The 21,982-nt window shown below is 38.9% G+C and overlaps 1 protein-coding gene across 3 annotated transcripts in view; it reads right to left on the bottom strand.

The window, feature by feature from the left end:
* EPHA6 (EPH receptor A6) overlaps positions 1 to 21,982 on the bottom strand; it is a 362,947-nt gene that overhangs the window by 4,597 nt on the left and 336,368 nt on the right. For all 3 annotated transcript variants that reach the window (XM_058825149.1, XM_058825150.1, XM_058825151.1), the window contains 2 exons: positions 6,609 to 6,758; positions 1,220 to 1,413 (listed from right to left, as the gene is read on the bottom strand). In XM_058825149.1, coding sequence (XP_058681132.1) covers positions 1,220 to 1,413; positions 6,609 to 6,758 — 344 coding nt within the window. The remainder of the gene's footprint in view (positions 1 to 1,219; positions 1,414 to 6,608; positions 6,759 to 21,982) is intronic.

Genomic DNA, 21,982 nt, shown 5'->3' with positions numbered 1-21,982 from the left:
GGTCCCTTCCCATCTGAGTTACTCTATGATTCTATAGAAGGTTACCCAACAACTACACCAAGCATTCTCAAATGAATGGGAAAAAGCTTTCACAAGCAGGTGAAGTCAGTCATAGTTCAATAAAGCATAAGTATTTTAGACCCTAAGTTATGATTTAAATAAAGAGAGATAAAAATACATTACTCTGATGCTAAATAAAGTGATCCAGGTACGAATAGCAAGTCATACACATTTATATTTATATTCATACACCCATAGAGGATGCTAACTCTAGGGCATGGATATGTAGTCCCACAAGTTTCCCTGGTCTGTGTTGATGAAAACTCTCCAGGTTTTCCTACCAACTTCTCCATTCAGCCTTTCCCACAGCAAGGTACCAGCCCCAATTCTGCCTTGTTGCTCAGCCCTTGTCAAAAACATTTAAAGGTTCTCAGCAAGCCCCACTCAGGGCTTGGAAACCCTTTCAAAGCCCATGAAAGCACCTTTATCTTATCTTAAGGTGACTCTTAGTGACTGAAGAGAGTGAGGCCACCTGGACCTTTGCTGATTTCAGCTGATATATGCAGGGACAGCTTGGATCAATAAGCCTACAAATACTGACAAATTCTTCCACTGCAGCCTTGCTTATCTTGTGTTTGCATTCATTTCTGAAACATTATTAATGAAAAAGAAAAAAACCCTGGGCAACACTATCAAGAATTTGTTGTGGGATGGTAAAAGCATAGTTGCTTATTTGGTCACTGCTGCCATTCTGCTGCAGAAAATAAAGATTTAGCAAGCTAAGACACAGCTACTTTCTGCAGGATATTACTCCAAGGCAGTTCACAAATTGCTTGAGCACTGTCAGATGGAGAGACAGGCTGCTGAATGGAGAAAAAAAATTACAAAGAGAAAACAAGCACATAGGCAAAACACACACACACACACACACACAAAAAGAACAAAGAGACTCACAAAGATTAAGGATAGATAATGCACAAACAGAACTCAGACAAAAAATAATAATAAAAAAGCCTAATATAATCTGCATGGCTTGAGAAAAGAACCTCCTTGTATTAACAAAGAGGCAAACCTTCAAAGGGGCTTAAAATTATTTGAACCTGCGTGACTTTATGAACTCAGAACTTTGCGGTTCTCCCACCCCTGCCTAATGCCCTAAACCACATAATGATAGCCACCATGTGTTATGAAAAACCAGAATATAACAAAAGGATCTTACACAAGGACATCCTCCACCAGGGTGTGAAGGGTGCTGGGGTTGCGGATCAGCTTGTCCAGGAAGGTGACAATGTCACTGAACTTGGGACGGAGGTTCCTCTCCTTCTGCCAGCAGTGAAGCATCAGCTGGTGAAGTGATGCTGGGCAGCCCATGGGAGCTGGGAGCCTGTAGCCCTCTTCAATGGACAGGATAACCTACAGAAATACAGAAATCGGTACGGTTACCAGGCATTAAATGCTGAAAGGACAGTGCGACACTGACAATTAGGAACCAGGGATGATAAATTATCCATGGCACAGCCACCCTCACTTTACGCATTGCTGGGGCTTCATTTGGAGAATCAAGACTGGCAGGGGAAATATTTTGTAGGAGACAGGAAATATTTTGTAGGCATGTGAAACACAGTAGGAACTTTTTTAGGGTCACTGGTCATCCTCTTCAAACAGCTAAGAAAGCAGGAGGGGAATAAAGAATTCACCAATATTATTTTTCACTTCAGGAGGCCACAAACTTACCTGGTACGGCCACTGCATCCCACCATGCTCTAATATTTGCATTTTGACACAGTGTTTGTGTGTAGCAACACCCCAAGACAATCAAGCACCACAAATACACATCGCGGCACTTGACAATTTACTTGGTATTCACATGTTTCTGCTGATCCTTAGAGATTAATTCTGGCAATGTCCCCCACAGCAAGTTACAGCAATGTTATTTTGTGCAGTCTCCCTCAGAAACCTGGGTGTCTGAGATGTTTGTGACTGAACAAAAGTTAATAAAATGATGGTATTACCCTAAAGTGAGTGAGATCTTTAGGCTCAGCAGATACAGGAAGTGTGTTTGGTAAAGATTCAGAAAGAAGCAGATCTGCTGCCACACGTAAATCACATGTATGAACATCATGTAAATCACATGTTGATCCAAGTAGAAGGAAAGCTCATTTTTAGTAACATGGGTAGCAAAAAACATTGATTGAAAAGAAGAGTAGCAGCCTGGCTTCAGAGGAGTTAGCAAAACTAGCTAAGTTCCATGGAAAGCTTCATGGATTCATAACAGCTTACATGGATTCATCCTATGTAAGGTTTAAAAAACACAAAGGAAGATCAGGAGGTTCTGCAATGAGTGGTGGTAGCAGTGGGGATGATGTTACAAATTACACAGTCAGGATTCTTTTTGTATAAAAAGGAATGCAAACCTAGTCAGTGGCTGATCAAAAATGAAGCTAGGAAAATGACCAGCCTTAGCACACATGCAAAACCCTCCCACACAAAAATCCAGCCCATGCTAAATGTTTGCTAATGTAGAAATGATTGCACACAGTATTTATAACCACACACTGCACTTAGGAGGAACATACCTGCTGCACTGATACCCACTGGGCTGCAAGGAGACATCAATCGTTTTCACACAGATGTATGCACATGCTGCAGACACATTAATGCAGCTGGAAGGGGTTACATTAAACTGTTTACAGCAAATCAATGTTTTACAGCACCAGCTCTGCCTTCAATATATTCAATCTTATTATCCTGGAATATATCCCCGTTCTCTATTTGAATTCTGAATTAATGCTGGCTCTGCTCAGCAGTGCCTAATGCTTATGCTGCAAGCATTATGTAAATAAAATAGGAGTGAGGAAGCCACGTTAGGACCTGAGCTCCCCTTGATGGCATGGCAGGAAATGGAAGGAGCCCTTTGTAGCTGCTCACAGCTGCTTGTCTGTTTTATAAACACAGGAGACCCGGTCCTGTAATGCACATGCTGCTGTGACAGGAAAAAATGCCACCATCCCATTGCCAGGGAAATATTTCCTTCAGAACCTTGTCTCCCAGTGATAAAAATGCCCCCACGGACTCAAGACGGGCAAAACTCAACCACGTGCATGGAATTTTATTCACATTTATTTATTATTAATGTGTCTCAATTTCTCAATATTCAGTTTGTCAGAAGTAGGTTCATAAAACACTCCTGACACAGAGGGGCAGAGCTTAGTTGGTACTGGCCATCCTTAGCAGCCCAGAAATGCAGATTCTGAATTTTTTTTACATTTACCTGTGCCTGTTGCAAATGTGGAATTTATGAAATGTATTTTGTTTTTAAGGCAACAGGAAAGCTGCTCTACTTTTCAGGGATATACAGCATTTGCTCAACACAACAATAGAGGGCTGATGAGGTTTTGCTGAAGTAATTTATTCAGGAAAAACCCAGAATCAACCATAAATTTCCAGATATATTTTCTCTGCCACACTTTATTTTAACGTATCTCTGAAAATGAAGTCATAGTGCATTTTGTTTCCCCTCTTGTTCAAAAGGAACATTTCAGTATGAAGAGGAATGCCAGCTGGTACTGGGATAATTACAATTTCTCATTAATACCAGCACATTTAAAAAATAAACTAGAAATATTGCCTCATTAGTATCCCTTGTGAGGCAAGTATTATTTTTAGATTCTAAGAAGCAAGAGTAAAGATGTGATAAGTGTCTAATGTTGCAATGGGAATCAAGTCTCAAAGGAAAAATTAGAGCATTTTAATTCCTTATTTATTTATATACTTATTTTAGCTCTTGCTCTGCCACATGCATAGCACCCATCTCTCTCTGTTCAGAGAAATCAGATGTGCATGTACCTAAAAGGGAAGAAGTATTAAGTTTTTCCTTGTAAAAGACAATTGTATATTATAAAACATGTAAATATTTTGCATGTTAACTCCCCTCATATGCCTTTTCCCCTTGTCAGTGAAAGGCTGACAATGCACCACATCAATCATGAAATCTGCATCTACAGGAAGGCCACAGCAACAGCTTGTTTGATGTTAGACATAGCTGTGAAGTTTGAATTTAACAGAGTTAATATTACATATTGGTTATGATTGTCTGAGCAGTTTTTTATTCTTCTACTGTCTGAGCAATATTCTATTCTTCTGCTTCTACACAAAATTTATACATGCGCAATTTCAAATTAATTGGCAACTGGCAAAAATGCCATCTGAAAATGAAGCTGTAATCTTCCTGATAGTTTCATTATTGATAGTAACAGGGATTCTTGCTTGCAAAAGTTAACTGACAGCTTTTTTAATGAGACTGAGACAGAAGAGAGTCCAGAGGGACATTGTCCCTGTGTCCTCCTGACATCTGAAAAATCTACCAGGAGGGAGAGGCAGCTGCTGCTGCCTCATGGTGCAGAGCCAATCCCAGGCGCCTGCCAAGTGTTTGGATATCTCTCAGTTGAAAGAGCTATATTAGGATAAGTTGGGTTTTTTCAGTATAACAAGAAACTTTCAGGAGTGTAAGGAGTTTTATTCTGTTTGCTACAGTAGTTTCTTTGCATACCAATTACAACCCATTAAATATTCTTTTCATTTTTTGCCTTCTTTTTGAATACTGCAGCTCTGCAACATGCATTGATTTATACAGTGGCCTCTAACAGGTGTCCCAGAAGACTTCACTCACAGCTGTTCTACAAACCAAATGCATGGAATATAAATCTTCCTTCCCTCACATGAGCATTAGCAAGCCAGACTCTTAGCACAGTCTGTTCATCAGTACACTAGTTTCCTTGGAAAGTTCAATATCTTGGCTAATGTTTATTAATTAAGCAATAAGACACGACAGACCGTGCAGCAGCCCTAATTAATGGACACCTCTGGTGCCTGCCACACATCTAAGAAGTGCATTAATCAGCACCAACACAGTTTGGAAGTGACTTACCACAATAATAAAATGGTTATTTACTTAAACAAGAGCAATTCTCAAACTTAGCAACATTTTTAAGCCTCTGCATTATGCAGAGGCTTAAATTTATTATATGTACAGTATTAATTTTATGAGAAGCATTTTGCAACTCAGTTTCCTTAAGTTCAGCTTCCAAATCCTTGCTGGGGAATATAAATAGAGGATGCTGGATTTGCAGAGGTGTTGAGTCATTCTGGATACCTGTGAGCAGCTGTAGTCTTTGAACACCAGACTGGGTTTATTTAGGTGGCATGTACCAGTTTAACACTTCTCTCATCAGCTGTGATCATCACTTACTTAGCCATGGTCTAAAAAAAAGTGAGTTCATTTTCCAAAGCTGTATAATTTGAAAAGCAATTGGTAACATGGAATGAAAAAAAAATCCCAAACCAGACCCAGTTCTGCAGAGTTTATACTTGGAAAACTTTTGGTGATCTACCAAAATCCACCCAATTCAAGAAATATTTTAATTGCTATCTAGACAAGGGCTTTATTATGATCAAAACCCAGTAAGTGTCTTAATGGTACTGTCAGCAGACATTCTGATGTAGCAGAACCTCTGACTGTACCCATGCAAGACTTCATTGACTGTTGTTTGCATCCTGTGTCTTTTATGAATCTGTTTAGTGCACATCCCTCTCTGCTGTTTTCCCTGCCATCTGTACAGTATCACTGACCTTTGAAAGTCCTATTATTTCTGCAAAATAAGCCCAAGTGAATTCAGGGCGTTTTACTGTACTAAAGGAACGGTCCCAATATCCAGTAAAATAAACTTTACATTATGTCTAATAACTCAAAATTTCCCAATGACACTTGAAGTGACTAAATGCATGTAGAAGGTCACAGATGCTCACTGCTCACATTCTGGCACTGAAATCCTCTGGGTAGGAGAAAAGGAGTCCTTTGTGTTTGGAATTGCTGAACTGCAGGGAAAACCCCCAGCAAATGGCATCAGCAGGGCCTGCAGCATCATTTTGTATTAACAGACACTTTTATTTTGGATGTAGGAGTAATTAAACAATGCTATTTTCATGCTGTAGCTGATTATCTAATATATTCTAAATGGAGAGGTTTGTGATAGTATTTTTTTGTTTCTGACAGATTTGGTTGCTTCTTTCCTTTTCTTCCTGAAACAGTGAAATTATTTTTTAAAATTAAAACCTCTCTCAGATCCTTATCCCCAAATGACCGATCAGCCTTAACAAGCAACCAGACTTGAATAGCTGAATAACTTAGCAACAATGTAAAAACAGCCATCTGGGAATGTCTTGTCAATTCTTCAGAACCAATGCAGGAATATTCCAGGCAGATATATGAGAGAGGTGAAGGTGGCTTGGCTGATATTCCACATTTTGACACAGAGCTTGATGGCTGGTGTGAAGACCGAGTGTACCAGTTTGAGCTGTCACAGGGATCCATCAAACAAGAGAGTTTGTGAAAACTTAAATTGTGGTAGAGAAAAAAACCCTACCATTTCCCCTTTCCCATATTTTTTTTCTAGAACAAGCTTTCAATTATACTAGAAGAAAATTTGTTCTTTTTTAAAATTGAGATTCTAGCCTAGAAAGAGAACGAGACAGCGAAGCAGGGCAGGGAGTGGCAATAACTTTTAAAGCGCATTTGAAAGAGATGCAGATGAATTTTGGGCAGCACTCACATCCTGGTTGGACATCTCCCAGTAGGGCCTCTCCCCGTAGGACATCACCTCCCACATGACGATCCCGTAGCTCCAGGCGTCGCTGGCGGAGGAGAACTTGCGGTACGCGATGGCTTCGGGAGCCGTCCACCTGATGGGGATCTTCCCGCCCTGCAGACAGGATGGAAACTCGTCAGGGGATTAGGATACAGAATAGCACGCGTTTTAAAAGAAAAGGAAAAAAATACAACCCCTGGATTCTGATGTTCTACGTTCCGACTTCCATCAGTTTGCTGTAAGTGGAAAGGAAGAAATATGCCTTTTTTATGGAATTTGAAAAAAAAAAAAAGATTTCATATGTAGTCTAATTCACCAATACCGGCACCTTGCGGAAACAACCCAGTTCAAAGAGCAGAAAGCATTTGAGATGATTAATGTTTGTTCAGTCATATAAATAACCAGAACTTGCATTTTGATTGAAAACATCCCAAGCCTTAAATTCCTAGTTCATTGACATTTAAGCTTTTTCCCTAAATGAAACAGAAGCATCTACTGCAAAACTGAGCACTGAAAGCTCTTAATAAAATTGTATAATCAGGAAAGAAACTATACATGTTCATATACCTTCAGAGCATTACATTTGATGATATATTTTACTTTTTGTTGTGCCCTTTAAATATCCAGGTAGAAAACAAACCAATTGTGCTTCTAAATAGGCATTTCCTTAGGATATTCAACAGTGCTATTCTGCAGCCTACAACTTAAAATCCAAGCTCTCCCACCAAAAAAAAAAAAAAAAAGAAATCAATCAACAAACTTAAATTACCATTTACAAGACCACAGGATGCAGAATTTTTCTTTGACATAAGTACTTTATATCACTGAATCCTTTCTATTTCTCATAAACAGTTTCTGTGTGAAACCTACTTGTCCATCTCAAAAAAAAAAAAAAAAAAAGTTTTTCCTTTCCATGTACATTGCTCACTTCAAAAGTGTATTTTTTTCAAGAGTGTACATTTATTATCATTCTCACTGAATCCTTTGGAGAGAGAAAAGCAGTGTAGTGAAAGTGCCACTAGATGGTAGAAGGAGGCAGTCAGTAGAGCTGAGCTCACTCAGCAGTAGTTGCTTTCAACAAGCACTAATAGATTCTGCCCAGTGTTATAATTGTATTTCTGACTCAAACAAAAGAGGAAATGAACTAGAACATCCATTTGGCAATGAAGAGGGGCCACAGTTAAAAACAAGCATGTAAATCTCTGCTAATTTGCTTTGAATGTATGAAAAATTATCTGAGACCTGTTGAAGCCTGACTTTGGCTGTTGAGAAGCTGTTTGTTCTACCAATAAATGGTTCCAAATCCAGGCTCTGTGTCTGTGGGGCTGTGCCACTCAGCCACGCTCTCCTTGCTGATGGAAAATGCATGGTTAACATTTTTATTGTACGAAAGCGACCAAGATGTCCTTTGGACATTTTTACATCTTTTTGCAGCTGCTTTTTCAAAGCTTCTGCTTCCTCACATGTGGTAAATAATTTAGTGATTTAAGCACTAATAAGGTATTTTTTGTATTTTTGCCCAAGTACCTCCACTATCTGCCTTTTATTTATCCATTATCCTGGTGGTCAGATCACTCACCTGGCACATCAGAGGTGCAAAAGACTTTGTGCCTCACCTGCTGCCCCCTGCCCTCACCAGCACTGCCCTGTGTGATGCTCTTGGTCCCCTCCTGGTACAGCTGTTCCACTTCAGAAGCAATTAAAAATGCTTTTTGGGAATGTGAATGAAGAAACAGGGGGACAAAAGAGAGTTCTCACAGGAAATTCTCCAAGAAAAGGCCAGGCTGATTTCTTGTCTCTTCTCCAGGAAGTATTTATTTATACCTTCTAAAGAAATTGGGTAAGAGCACTTAGTGTTTGATCTCCCAGTCTGGTTTCAGTGGTCTTTTCATGGAACATGCAAGGCCAGGCTCCCTGAGGTAGTGGAAAAATCAGCTATTCAATACCACAAATGTGCACCTTACACAAACCAAAAGGATGCATCTGAGACACAGAGAGTTTTAGGGTCTAACTGTAAAAGACACTCCAAAAATATTTCATCACACCTCAGAGTTATGGGCCTAGTCCTTTCTACTGGATTGGGTTTAGTTCTTTACTTATAAACATTTTATCATCAAACTTATGTAATTCTATCCTCAGACAGATTCCTGTTTTGGAGAGTTTTATTAATATTTTTTAATTTTAATGAAATTCTTATGTTAATAATTAAATGTCTAGTTGTAGGTAAAAGACAAAGTTATACATGTGAATCAAAGGCAGTTGGATATTTATAGAATTTACTTTTAATGTATATATTAATGTAGTATGGATAACATAAAAGGAAAACTATCTTTACACTGTATCCTTTTCTTAAATTTGCTATTGTATTCTCAAATAATACTGAAAAGAGAGGGCACATCTCGAGCAGTGTTTGCAGCTAGATTTGTGACTCCTGGCTAAATAAAAATGAGTTTTAAAGAATCTTATCAGACTCTATAACTACTTTCATGACACAGCTTCACTGACTGATCCCTTTTGGACTGAAACAGTAGCGGCTCATTGAGTGTGAAAATGAGAATGAAGAACAGAATCTTAACAAAATTCAAGGCAGTTCACATTCAAGGGCATATGATGTGTTCAGAGTTGTAATGTAAAATAAAACACTGGCTCTAAAAACCTCTAAAATTTTTGCAATGGATTCATCTCATGTATGAAATAGTTATATTCATGAAAATGTGAATTTCAATACTTAATTACAGTTGCAGAATATACTTTTATGCAAAAGTTGTTTTATTTATTTGAAAGGCATTCAAAAGGTGGAGATTGCAATATGAGTACCATAAGGAACATGTATCACTGAACAGTAGTAATAGCTGCTCATGCATAATAAAAGAACACCTAAGGTTTAGACTAGCTGAAAATATATTTCCTGTTTCTGATTAGAGTAATAAACAGTGTTACTGATATTGGATATGCCTTTTTATACTTTAATCTAACTGGGGAAATAATAAATGCAATACTTACTGTTTGCACAACGCCTCACCTTCAAATTAGGATAATTGATAAATCATCTACATTTTGCTGCTATAGCAATGAGATCTCTCAGAGCTGCCTGTGTTAGAAAGCCCTTTTTGCTTTTAGGTTATTTTCTCCTTTTTTTTTTGTTTTTGGGGGAGGGGGTGGGGAGGAGGGGCAGAATGGGTGTTAGGAAACAAATTGTTTTTTTGCTTCATCTCATACATTAATAATGATATCAGCGATAACCTAATTTTGTTTTCACACAGTGAAATAACACTAACTCCACTGTTCAAATAATTAGAATTCAGCCTTTTTTTCCCTGTATGCTGCCAGCTGAACAGTGCCTACCTCCTGATTTTTTTTTTTGTGATTGTAATTTAATAAGCAATTTTACCACACAGCATAAGAGTCCCCTTGGAATTATAATATTAGGTTCACACTGCTTAGCTTGTAGAACTGTTCAGAGATGAGCCCTTGAAATGAAATTTACCCCCTCAGCCACACCTACACACACACTGGCTTTCCCTGCACAACTGGCACCAGCACAGTTTGCCACCCATTTAAAGGCAGGACTGGAACTCCGTGGTGCAGAACAACTCATTCTTTACCTCAGGCCATGCATGAGAGAGAGAGTTCTTCACCAAGTGCCATCTCTGAGCTCACACCACCAAAAAGTGCTTATGATATCCTTTGTGGCCACAGCTGTGTTTTTACTTTCTCCAGTTTCATTTTTTCCTATTCTACATGTTAGACATCTCTTTAAAAGCAGGAGGCATTAACAGTTCCTTTAATTAAAAATCTACCATATTTCCAAACTCCAGCAGAACAATGTAGCCGGCAGCTACAGCCTATGATTCTACCAAAAAAAAAGGTGGGGATGCATCAGCAAGCTCCAAATGTGTGATGTGAAGAAACAAAGAAGGAAACCTTTGTGATCTCAGAACTTCTGGCATCCCCTGGGAGCTGATTAAAGTGAGGAGTGGTAGCCCTGAGAGCCTGAGGTGAAAAACCGAAGGCAAGGTGTGTGTGAGCAGGCAGCAGCAAACCCAGTGAGTGCATCAGGCTGAGTGTGCCCCAGAGGTGTGAGAAATGCCTGTTCCTGTGGAAAAGCCCCTTCTGCATTCCCCTGGAGTGACAGACACTTCAGAGGGACTCTCACAGCGCTGGCTGCAGTGTCCCAAATGCTGAGGGGCAAACCCACCAGATCCAGATGCACAGGCATCTACAAGTGTCTGATTTTGGGAAAAGAGGTGCTGAACTGTGTGCACCATTAGTCTGATCTGGCACAGGAATTCCTGTGCATCTGTCAGCTACTGCTCCTTCATGTGCAGTGTCACTGAATCGTGCAGTCACTCTCCAAGACACGAGCAGAGTACCTGTCTTTACCTCAATGACAGAAACAGGGGGAAAAGAAGAGCTTCAGAGTGAAGAGAGACATGAGTAATGAAAGATACTAGTTTTAAATATTGGACATAATTCATCATTCTGTACAAAAACCTTCTGCCACTTCACTAGAGTGATGCTTTTATTTGATGCTCAAATTTTTTCATGTGCAATGCTACAAGTAGTCAGAATTTAACATCCTCAAATCATAATTTAGAACTATTCAGTACTATCAACAGTCTTCTGTTGTGCCTATTGAAAAGCGTCTATTGAAATACCAGAGGAACTACATGGCAAGATAACAAAACTGCTCTGCAAAAGCATTTCAGAATTTGAGCTCATTATGCCAATTCCAGTTAGTTCTACCAGTCCCATTTCACTCAGAACTGAAATGAATAAACCCCCCTGATTTTCAAAAAAGACTGAATTTGCTTTTAATCTCTGGGAAAATATTAATTTTCTTTCAAATGTCCTGATTAACAACGCTGAAGTTAAATATGTGGAACTTGATTTCCCCCCTAAGTTTGCTATTCAAATTTTCAGAACAAGTTATTTATGGTTTTGAGAGCATGTTAATTTTAGTGGCTGTTAACCCCTACACTGCACATCTATTTGTGTCTTCCAAAAGAGGGAAAGCTCTTGATGGATGGAAGGAATCAGCACTGAAGAGACTGGCAGAATTACAGCAGACAAGATAGAATGCCTGTCCACAGATCATCAGAAATACTTCACATTAACCAGCAGAGGTGAATCAGGGTGCTTCTCCAAAATACTCCACACCATCCTGTCATTTTGTCTTCCTGAAGGCCACGAGATGGATGGACTGAGTAGTGCTGCACACATATGCAAACCTCCATCAAGGCTGATACATCCTACCCAGTCACCTTTCAGCTCTGACTTTGCTAAAATTCAAAGAATTATGAAATCAAAAACACTCTCTAATACAGTGGAGATTCTCATTAGGAGTGGCAGCAGCATTCATTTCCTCTGAAACAAAGCCCTGCAGGAGCCCCTTGCCTGCTCTGAGGCACTGATCCTACCTTGGGCTGAGAAATAGTAAGAAGGCTGAGAAAAATGCATAGTTCTGACCCTCAAATTTCACATTAGTGAAATGGCATAGATTATTTTTGACCATTTACATCTATCCTGCCTTCTTATTTTCTTGACAGGGCAGTTTAAGGAACATTATACAGTGACAACTCCAAATACAAGTGGTTGATACCATTGCCTCTTGTCTGTGTAACTCACTGGATTATACATCTTTTCTTGTCAGGCAGGATGCCTTTATCTACAAGGTGCTCATTGAAAATAGATAGATTTTTTTTTGCCAGAAATATTAATTTTAAAATATTTGTTAGGTTTGAAAATTAATTCCAGGCCAGGCAGGCTAGTGAGGACTGGTGGTGTCCTCAGAGCCCTGGTGAGAGCCAGTCAAGTGTACAAAGACAAATAAACACAAGTATTGTGTAAAACCTCTTTGAGACTGCTCTTTTGAAAGGTAATGAGGAGTCTCACACTGTTTTAGAGTGGGACTTCACATTTCTTTAGGATTAAGAATGCATTTTACAGTATTGTGTGCTTGGATCACAGAGAAACCCTGTCCTCTTCTGAAATTAAATATCGGGAGCGTGTATCTCTACCAAACCCAGTTTAGAAACTACAGCGCTATTTGACAGTAAGGACAGGAAAAAATGTCATTTTTCCCTTGAAACTAATATTTCTGGCAAAGATGTATCTCTTTTGAAGAGCATCAATTTCAAGCTATCTGCCAGCTGTGTCAGCACAGCTCACATTACAGCCGTAACCAATTTCTTGAGAGTTTACTCCTCCAGAGTCCTTCAGTCTGCACATGCAGCCCATCCACTTTGCTTACACAAGGAGTCCTACCAAAGTCAAGGGATAAGGTGAAAAGGATTTTTTTTTGTTCTGAGATGCTTATTTGAAGGATGCCTTATGTTGCACAACTCTGCAACAAAGGAATTTGCTATGTGGTCCATTCTTCCAGCAGAAATGAGTTACCAAACACAAGTATTTCTCTAAACTCAAGTAATTTAAGTTGAAAACCAAAAAGAACTTACCAGGCACTATTTTTTCTTAAAAGCATCAAGGAAGGCTCCTCTCTGAAATTATGCCCCTGCCTTGCCCAGGGCTTCATGAAGTATTTATTATTGGATCAAAAATAAACTGTTACCATGCACTGCTTGATCACTGGATGTTATTATCCATCATTACCGATTTCACAGCTAGCGATTTCCACACTCGTATCCAGCTGACATGCACAGCAAACACTTCCCAAGTTTCAGGGATCAAGTGTCCTCTCTGCACTGCCATAGTGCCCAGATAATTCATTCCTCTGCCCTGCCCCTGAACTCTGCCATAATTCCTTCTATACCACACCGTTTGAAGTGGCCAATAAAAACTCAGAAGCATCTGGGAGCTTGGAAAGTGAGAACAAACTGAAATGGATCTAAATGTAAAATTATATAGGCTATAGTACTGTCTCCAGCAAACATTTTCATATTCTATTATTTGGAATGCTGTTCTAGAGAAAATGTAGGAACCTAGATGCTGAAGTAACAGACAGCTTGCTCTGGGGTACATGAGATTTTATCTAGGACTTCTTCAAAATTTATTCCAGAAACAAGTTGGAAACACCACGAAAATTAGGCTTTTCTTCTGAGAGTTGCAGTGCCACACATGGATGATGATCAGAATTATTATGAGGCTGAGCTACTCTGCAAGTATCACTGCTTTAGTTTTCATCCCAGCTGCATCAAGAAGTGCAGAGGAGAATTAATAGCTGAGTAATAGATGGATTACATTTTCTGCTCACATTTTTGTGAGGTCACTTCTCATTTTATCCTGAAGTAGTTGGCTGGTTATTTAAGTTTCAGTCAATTAATGGATAAGTAGCTGGCCAAAAGATGGGAAACAGTCAGGAAGAAAAGGTCAGTTTTCAGAGTGGCACCCCCCAGAGATCAATGCTCATGTCCTGCTGGCAGTGTATGCAGAATCTATAATACAGGCTGAACTGGGAACATCCAAAATTGTACTAGAAATCTAGAAATCCAAAGGTATTCATGGCAATAAAAATGATGAGGATTGACCAGAAAAATTTGCTGAAGAATCTTATGATATTGAATTGAAAACTGACAAAATGTCACAAAATTCAGTGTTATAGTGATGCACACAGATTAAAATGCTCCTGAGTTTACATAACAAATAACACAACTGTACTGAGCTGTCACAAGACAGATCTTGTAGTTACAGCACAGAGTTGTCTCTAACAATATCAACTCCCTGCTCAAAAGCAGAGTAAAGGGAAGAATGGAATGAAATTGTAAAAATAATCAAGAAAAGGAGGAAGCACAGCACTGCTGAAACCTAGGATATTCCTGCATATTGCTTACTGATCTCACTCTTGATCCCTCATTCCAAAAGGACACATTGCAACTAACAGACAGAATAGGTGATCAAAGGTACAGAATAAAAGAAAATAAGAATGGTCTATAAACCCCTGAAATAATGGATCAGATAATAGATGGAGAAAATAGACCCAAAGTACATCAAACATAAGTGGCAAGCAGCAGATTAAAAACGTTAACAAAACTATTATTTTAAAAAGACACGTTGCTACAGGATGTCACAGACTCTAAAAATTCAAACCTTTGCAAAAGCTACTAGGTAAACCTACAGGAGAAATATTTGTGAAGGGTATTACACACAAAGTCCTGCCTCTGATTGAAAGAAGTCTTTGAGCCACAGACTGCTGAAAGCTCAATAACCTGAACAGAGAATGCATCGTGTGCACAGCATGTGCACTTTCACAGAGAACCTGGAATTCCTCCTTGGAATCTCCTGCTTGTTTGTCTTTGGGAGTCATGCTTTGGAGCTCACAAGCATTGCAGCTGTCTCAGTTAGGCCTTTACTCTCTTCCCATCATCTCACTTTGTTTGCAGGTGAAACATAAGCACACTGTTAACAGTGTCACTGGAAAAAAAGTCAATGATGCACATGTCAACAGCATTCTGAGGGAAAATAAAGTTAAAAAAATATTTTAAAAGTTAATTTTAAAGGAAGTCATCAGAAGGGATGAGGATTTTGATGTGAAAGAATGTAACTAGAAGGGTATCTGAAGCATCACAAGTAATCTTTGTTGTTGGTTCTATGACTACACTCCTATGTCTCCACCATGTTTATGGGTATCTTTTGTGACCAAACCTTTTGCCAAAAGGAAAGAATCAATTCTACTCTTGGTAAGTTTTAACAAAGGAGAAAGCACTGGGTACTAAGGAGAAGAATCTGTAAAAGCATTGCCCTGAGAGTGGGGGCTGACTTCTGGATGAGTGGAAGTCTAATGTTTGCTCCACAGAGACATGACACTGTCTTGTAAAGATTTTAGTATCAAATCTTTCATCAGCAATAAATAATTGACTTGGGAGAAAAAAAAGGAATAAAAGTATTCACTTTTATTCCTTTTTTTCCTCCTAAGTCAATTATTCCCAGGCTGCTGGGAATCATGCAAGTTTCATGTCTAAATCAGCCCATGCTGCATAAAAATGTGGTTCATATGCCAAAGAAATGAATGTACAAGAGTAGTTTTCAGTCCAAGCAAGGGCTGCTTCACAACACAGCTTCTCTGATGTTTCTATCTGGTGTAGTGACACAGTGGCAGGGTCCATAGATCACTGCAGTGTGTCAGAATGCAAATTGTTGAATAATAGGATAACCATCTGCTGGATGATGAATGGTTTGGCACAGGAGTGTGGCCAAGCCTTCCTGCAGATACCCACACTCACCCAGATCTCTGCCAGCTGCCTGAGCAAAGGGCACTGAGCCCCAAGCTGGTTCCTATGTCACGCTCACTGCAGCTCACCAGAGCACAGCCCTGAGTGATGAGCCTGAGGGCAGCTCCAGTCGCACCAGTGCCAAGGCCGGTTTCATACTGGTGTTTATCATGTTGGCTTGCAGACACTGAGGAGCTGCTTCTGGCCTTTACAACAATCACCCCTTAGTATTGCACTTCCTAGACTTTTGTACTTTTTCCTGTATCTTGACATACTGTAATTTAGGCTGTTTGGGAATTGTGGCACTGCAATACCTTTTGTTCTGTAAGTCAGTTGGATTTACGCCTTGTAATCCCCAGATGACATAAAACTTTGAGTTTTTCTGACAGTGCATCATAATAAATCATCATCTGAATGGGAATTACATATTAACATAATTTATCATTCCTGTACCTTGCTCAGGGGATATTTTACTTTATCATATAATATGTCACTTCCATGACATATTACAGAACACATCATCAGAAGGAAACATTTTGATGAAGTAGCACTTGGATATCAAGGCCAGGTTGGATGGGCCTTGGAACAACCTGGGAGAGTGGAAGATGTCCCTGCCCATGGCAGGGGGAATTATAACTACAAGGTCTTTAAGGTCCCTTCCAATCCAAACCATTCTGTGATTCCATCACTATTCTATGAAATAAAACTTGCCACTGGTGCTAGACCACCTGTGGTTTATTTTATAATGACACCCTCTAAGCAGTTGGAAGGCTGGCATTGCCTTCATAAATTCACCACAAAACTTAATCAAAGTAGCTGAAAATTGACCTTTTCAAGTGTATCTACAAAAAAAAAAAAAAAAAAAAAAATCCAGCACATTTATGTCACTAAAAAGAAAAAAAATAAATCTACCTAGCTCAGAATCTTGGAAAACAAGTACGGGTTTTTTTTTAATCATTATTTTAAATTTAGAAACATTAATTTAGTAAAGGTAGATTTTCAAATTACAAAGCTTATTAAACCCCAAATTTGCTGAGAAACAGCTATTTTAATAATTTTCAGCATTCAGGCACAGGTGCATGGCAGTCATGCTTACATGGAAACTTGCATTATATGTGGGTGCAACTTCTGCAGGAAGCATCTTTTTGTGCTAAAAAATCATAAGTACTGACAGTTTCTTCTTTTTCTATCATCTGAGTTACATTTATATACTGAAAAATGAACATATGCATATATGAATATAAAGTTAGGAAATGGATTTCCAAATCTCTGGTGGACAAACAAAGAAATGCATTGCAACAGGAAGCTCCAGCACAGCTGTGCCTGCAGCATCTGAAGGCAAACTCTTTCAGGTAGAATAAATCCAAAACCTTCAGCAGAACTTAATGACATTTTAGGAAAATGCATTTTTCTACTCAGTCTCTAGATAGTTAACATCCCACTCTCTTGCTCCCACTTGATTTCTGCCTTATGACTTTGAATACTTAAGGAAATTAAAGCAAAATGGTTTTGATAGCAACAAAGTTATGGAATACTAATGCATAGTTTTGATTTCTTGTTGTTAAGGTATTTTGTGTAAAGTGCTAAAGTTCAATCTTATCTTCAAAATCTGTATCACTTGAAAAGAAACCAACCCAGAATGAACATCAAGACAATGCTTATTTTCACACTCACAGCAAAGCGGAGTGTATTTTATAACAAATGCATTCCTCAGTCGCTTGGTTTTGGTGCAGACTGGAAATTCTTGGAGCAGCCTGGTGATCATTCTCAGCAATTCCCCAAAAATCAACAAACAGTAAAAATCCAGTGAAAGAACTGAAGGAAAAACTTGAATCTTTCAGAGGATGGGGATCATACTTTCACCCAGTAAAACAGCTCAATCAGGATGAAAAACCTTCAGGTAAACTCAGTGTCCAGTGATTTAACACCACCACAAACAGCACTGGAAAGAAGCCACCACTCCTTATCAGCAACTCCCAGAACATTACTTGATTTATTCCAGGTACCAGAGAGCTGACTAATTACAGCCTTAAGAAAGTGCTCTGGGAAATTGATACAGATCAGTCCTCTATCCTTAAACTTCCACACCTTCTGGAATTCTCTCTCAGACTCTCCTCTCCCCATGACTGCAGCATCAATAGCTCTGGGCATGTATTCTTCTAACCAGTCAAAGGTAGATTAGGCTGCACTTTTGGCAAAACTCAGCTTAATTTAAAAAAACCCACAGCAAAGTAATGCCCTCTATCCCCAATCACAAAAGAGTTAATGAAAGCAATGAACAATCTTTTTTTCATGTGTATTGCTTTTTGCAATATACACAGTGTTTCCATGGACTAATGCCATAGCATTTTATTGCACATTTGATCTTTTTTAGTGCTTCAAAACCTTTCAGTTGTATAAGATTTCCAGCAGTAGAATACAGACAATTGCTGCTTCATTAAAAATGTATAGCAAAAATAAGCATGAGTACACTTAAATAATTTTGTTTATTTTGGCACTTGAGGGTTGAAAAGCTTAGTGTTGAAAATGCCTTCTTTAGATTCATGATAATCACAGCAAATGCACCATACAAAACCTCAAGTCAGATAAACAATCTTGTTTTTGTTTTGTTGCTCAATTGTCTTCACAATTCCCTAAAAGCCTATAAAGGTTTTTTTTCAGGTATGCTGACCAATAATGATTTTTCCAACAGTGTAACCAAATCTGCAGAGCTGTTTTTCACGCTTCCTATTTTATGTGCATTTCCAAAAACAAGAGGTGATTTTGCTGAAATGATTAAACATGAAAATGGTGCAGTAACACTGCTCAGGCATTTTGCTCCTCAGCATCTTTTACAGCTCCCAACTAACTACTCTCATGGCAAGCCTCTGAAGAACCTGCTGTCTCCATTTCACACTGGGAAAAACAGACAAAAGTTGAGTACCATCAAATTTTCTGAATAACTGCAACTCCCACTGGCAATAACTGGATTTCTGGATGCTCATTGTTACTGAAACCAGGCTGTAAATGATTTATATGGTTAAAACAGCAAGGTTTTAAAGGAGAATAATGTCTGAAATAAAGTTTCAGCTTATGCAGTTGCTGGGTTCCTGGGCTGTGCCTTCATCTCACATATGACTTAGGACAGATTTTTTACTTATAAAAATAGAACAAAATAATGGTCTACTACTATGAATGCTTATGTGGGCACCTTTCTCATTTGCAGTCTGTTCACTTCAGTAAAAAACCCACATACAGATTTTAAAGAGTGAAGTAGTTATAGGCAAAGTACTAATTTGGTATAGAAAATCACAATTATTCTCAGTATGCACCTCACCAGGAAAGGATAAACTATGTGACTCAACAAAAGGTATCACCTCTAACAATTCCACCTTGGAACAATCTTTATAATGCTTACCAGCCCTGCATTATATTCCACATGCAATGGAGAAATGTTGCTGAAATTATTAAGCCACAGAAACACATATAAACCTCTAGGCTGTTAAATAATTAATCATACTGACTGTAATAAATCGAACTTTCTCCTCAGTGCAACACTGTGTTGCATGGCCCAAAGTACAGCAGTGTTAATCTCCTACCTCAGATTCTGTAAACACTACAAAACCAGCAGCATAGTATTCAAGCTATAAAATCACACAATCGATTCTATTTCCTTAATTTATTTTTTTCTGTTATTCAGCTTGCAAGCTAACTTTCATAATGGAAGTTCAGTTTCATAATTTAGGCTTGGATTTGTTTTGATGTGGGTTTTTTGTGTGTGTGTTTTCTATTAAGTCTTATTCCTCTTACCATTAATTTGATTAAACACACATCAGCAATATTAAGCTGCAGGAGGGAAATGTTGGGTTTCTTGTGTTGCTCTGGGACTTGTCATCGAGCCAAACTCACAGATGTTCCAATGAACACACAGCATTTGGTCCATTTCTAGGATAAACATCAGAGTTTGCTTTATCCACACTGTCAAGACCCTGGATAAGTAAGCAGCAAGATCAGCTAAGTCCCCTCACCTACTCTGTACTTTTGATAAACTGACACAAAGCAGGAAGCAAAAGTGAAAGAGGCAGAATTAGGGAAAATGGAAAATCCATGTGATTTTCGTGCTTCATCCCAGAAGATTTCCTTCTTTGAAGATTTGTTTATTGTTTTCCCTGTTGTGACAAGACACATATTTTCTTACAAACAACAAGGCAAGTAGAAGGAGGAAAAACTGTGAAATTATATTTAGCAGCTGGGTAGAAATGTGATGGCTCATAAGTGCATGAATAACCCTCCCAGAACCCTCACGGGGTCTCACCAACTTCTGTTGTGCTCCTGAAAGATCCTGGCCTACAAAAACTGAGTAAGACAGAAACCTGGGAATTGACATTTTGAAGGACTCTGACATAAAGAAAACAACACATGTGCCTACAAGAAGGAATTGCTCATGAGCAATGAACAGCTTGGCCCATGGAGATGTCAGCAACACAGCAACAGCAAACAGAAGTGTGTGATGCCAATGGAACCTGCAGGAATCCTGAGCAGCTGGGAGGTGCCATTCACATGGGCTATAAAACTGGTGTTGCTCAGCCAGCAGCAAGAGTTGTGTGCATATTAGCCATGAAAAATAGCTTTTTTACCATCAAAAAATCTATCAAATTACACGTCTCTAGTGCCAGGGTAATATCTTGGGTGTAGAGAGGTAAGTTCTTCATAAATGCCTGTGCCAGACTAATCTCCCATGAAAAAACTAATGGCCCAACTGGAAAATGCTCATTGTATTTTGAATTTGTATTTTGAGCAAGTACTTTGAGGGGGAATTTTTAAGAGACACATCTTTAAGGTTTTTTGTGAAAAGCATCAGTATTTCAGTGCCATGATCACTCCAGCAGCTGAAGCTTCCCAAACAAAGATAACAGAATAAAATCACCATTCTGACAAGTGAGATGCCAGCAGTTTGTGGGGCCCAGCCTGTGTGTCTGCTGTAATTAAATCTGCACACAAATTGAAGCAAGCAATGAAGTAGCTATTTCTCTTAATGGAACAGACCTTCTGGACAGAACTTTCAGAGCCAGAGGTAGTCATCTCTATTTTGATGAATCTTTGGCATGCCACATCAATCTTTACTTAAAATTTTGTATGAGCTTTAGATATTTCTATTTTACTGCAGAGATTAGCAAAGAACATCCTATCATGTACAGCTGACTAATACAAATACTTTTTGCTACTTGTTATGTCAGTCATCCAGGCAGGAGATGGAGCAATAATAATAGGCTTTTTAGAACAGGAAAAAGGCAGCAATCCTGTAAGATGGATATTAACATTTTCCTTTGGGTTTTTAGGTGAAAGCCCTGGGGGAGGCTCCAGGTTTCCTGCAGCTTTGCTTCTGAGTCCCCTTTGCTTGGGCTGCCCCTGACCCTGCTCAGAAGGGACACAGAAGGGAAGATGTGGCAGGCAAGAGACAGCCTTGAGAAGTTTGTGATGATGTGGCAGCCAAACCTCAGAGAGGGGAGGAAGAACTTTCCTAGGGATGAGAAGGCACAAATCATAAAGTCCCTGACTAACCTTCAAGCAAGATCTGCATTTTTTTTCCCAAAGTTCTGGCTGGCTCAGGGTCCTGTCACAAACCTTTTGTCCTCAACTTCCAATAGGGACTTAAAGCCCTGATGAAATTAAAATATTTAACCCTGAAACCTGGAATCTTCTGCATGTCAAAATGATTCTGATTTAGATGATTCTGTCACATACTAATGGGATATTACTATTCTCTGGAATTAGTCATTGCGAAAAATATGTAGAAACTCCCTGACTCTTCTCTCCTAACTAAGAAGCACATGTTATTTATGGTCCTGTTTCTGACAGAGGCCAAATGTTCTATATGCAATTGTAAAAAAACCCCCACAAACATATTAAAACCCAACAAATACTGAAGCTATGGATCCAAGCATATTTCTTTCAAGAAGAGTGCAGCAGATCTGCTAAACAATTTATGAGCATGACAGTTTAATGAACTTTTGGCAGCTCCCATTTAGAACAGACTGAAAAGTAAGTCTGCACACACAATGTGTATTCATTTCATTGAATAATTTACAGTGTATTGTGGTGTGGGTTTTTTTCCCTTTTATTCTATAAACTGAGCAAATTTCAGAATAAATACTATGCAATGAAATAGACTCCTTTTGTTAGTCACAGCTG

The sequence above is a fragment of the Ammospiza caudacuta genome, chromosome 2 (genome assembly GCF_027887145.1).
Source record: "Ammospiza caudacuta isolate bAmmCau1 chromosome 2, bAmmCau1.pri, whole genome shotgun sequence".
Classification (NCBI taxonomy): domain Eukaryota; kingdom Metazoa; phylum Chordata; class Aves; order Passeriformes; family Passerellidae; genus Ammospiza; species Ammospiza caudacuta.
The sequence above is the reverse complement of the archived record's forward strand: the minus strand, read 5'-3'. Positions and strand labels throughout refer to the sequence as shown.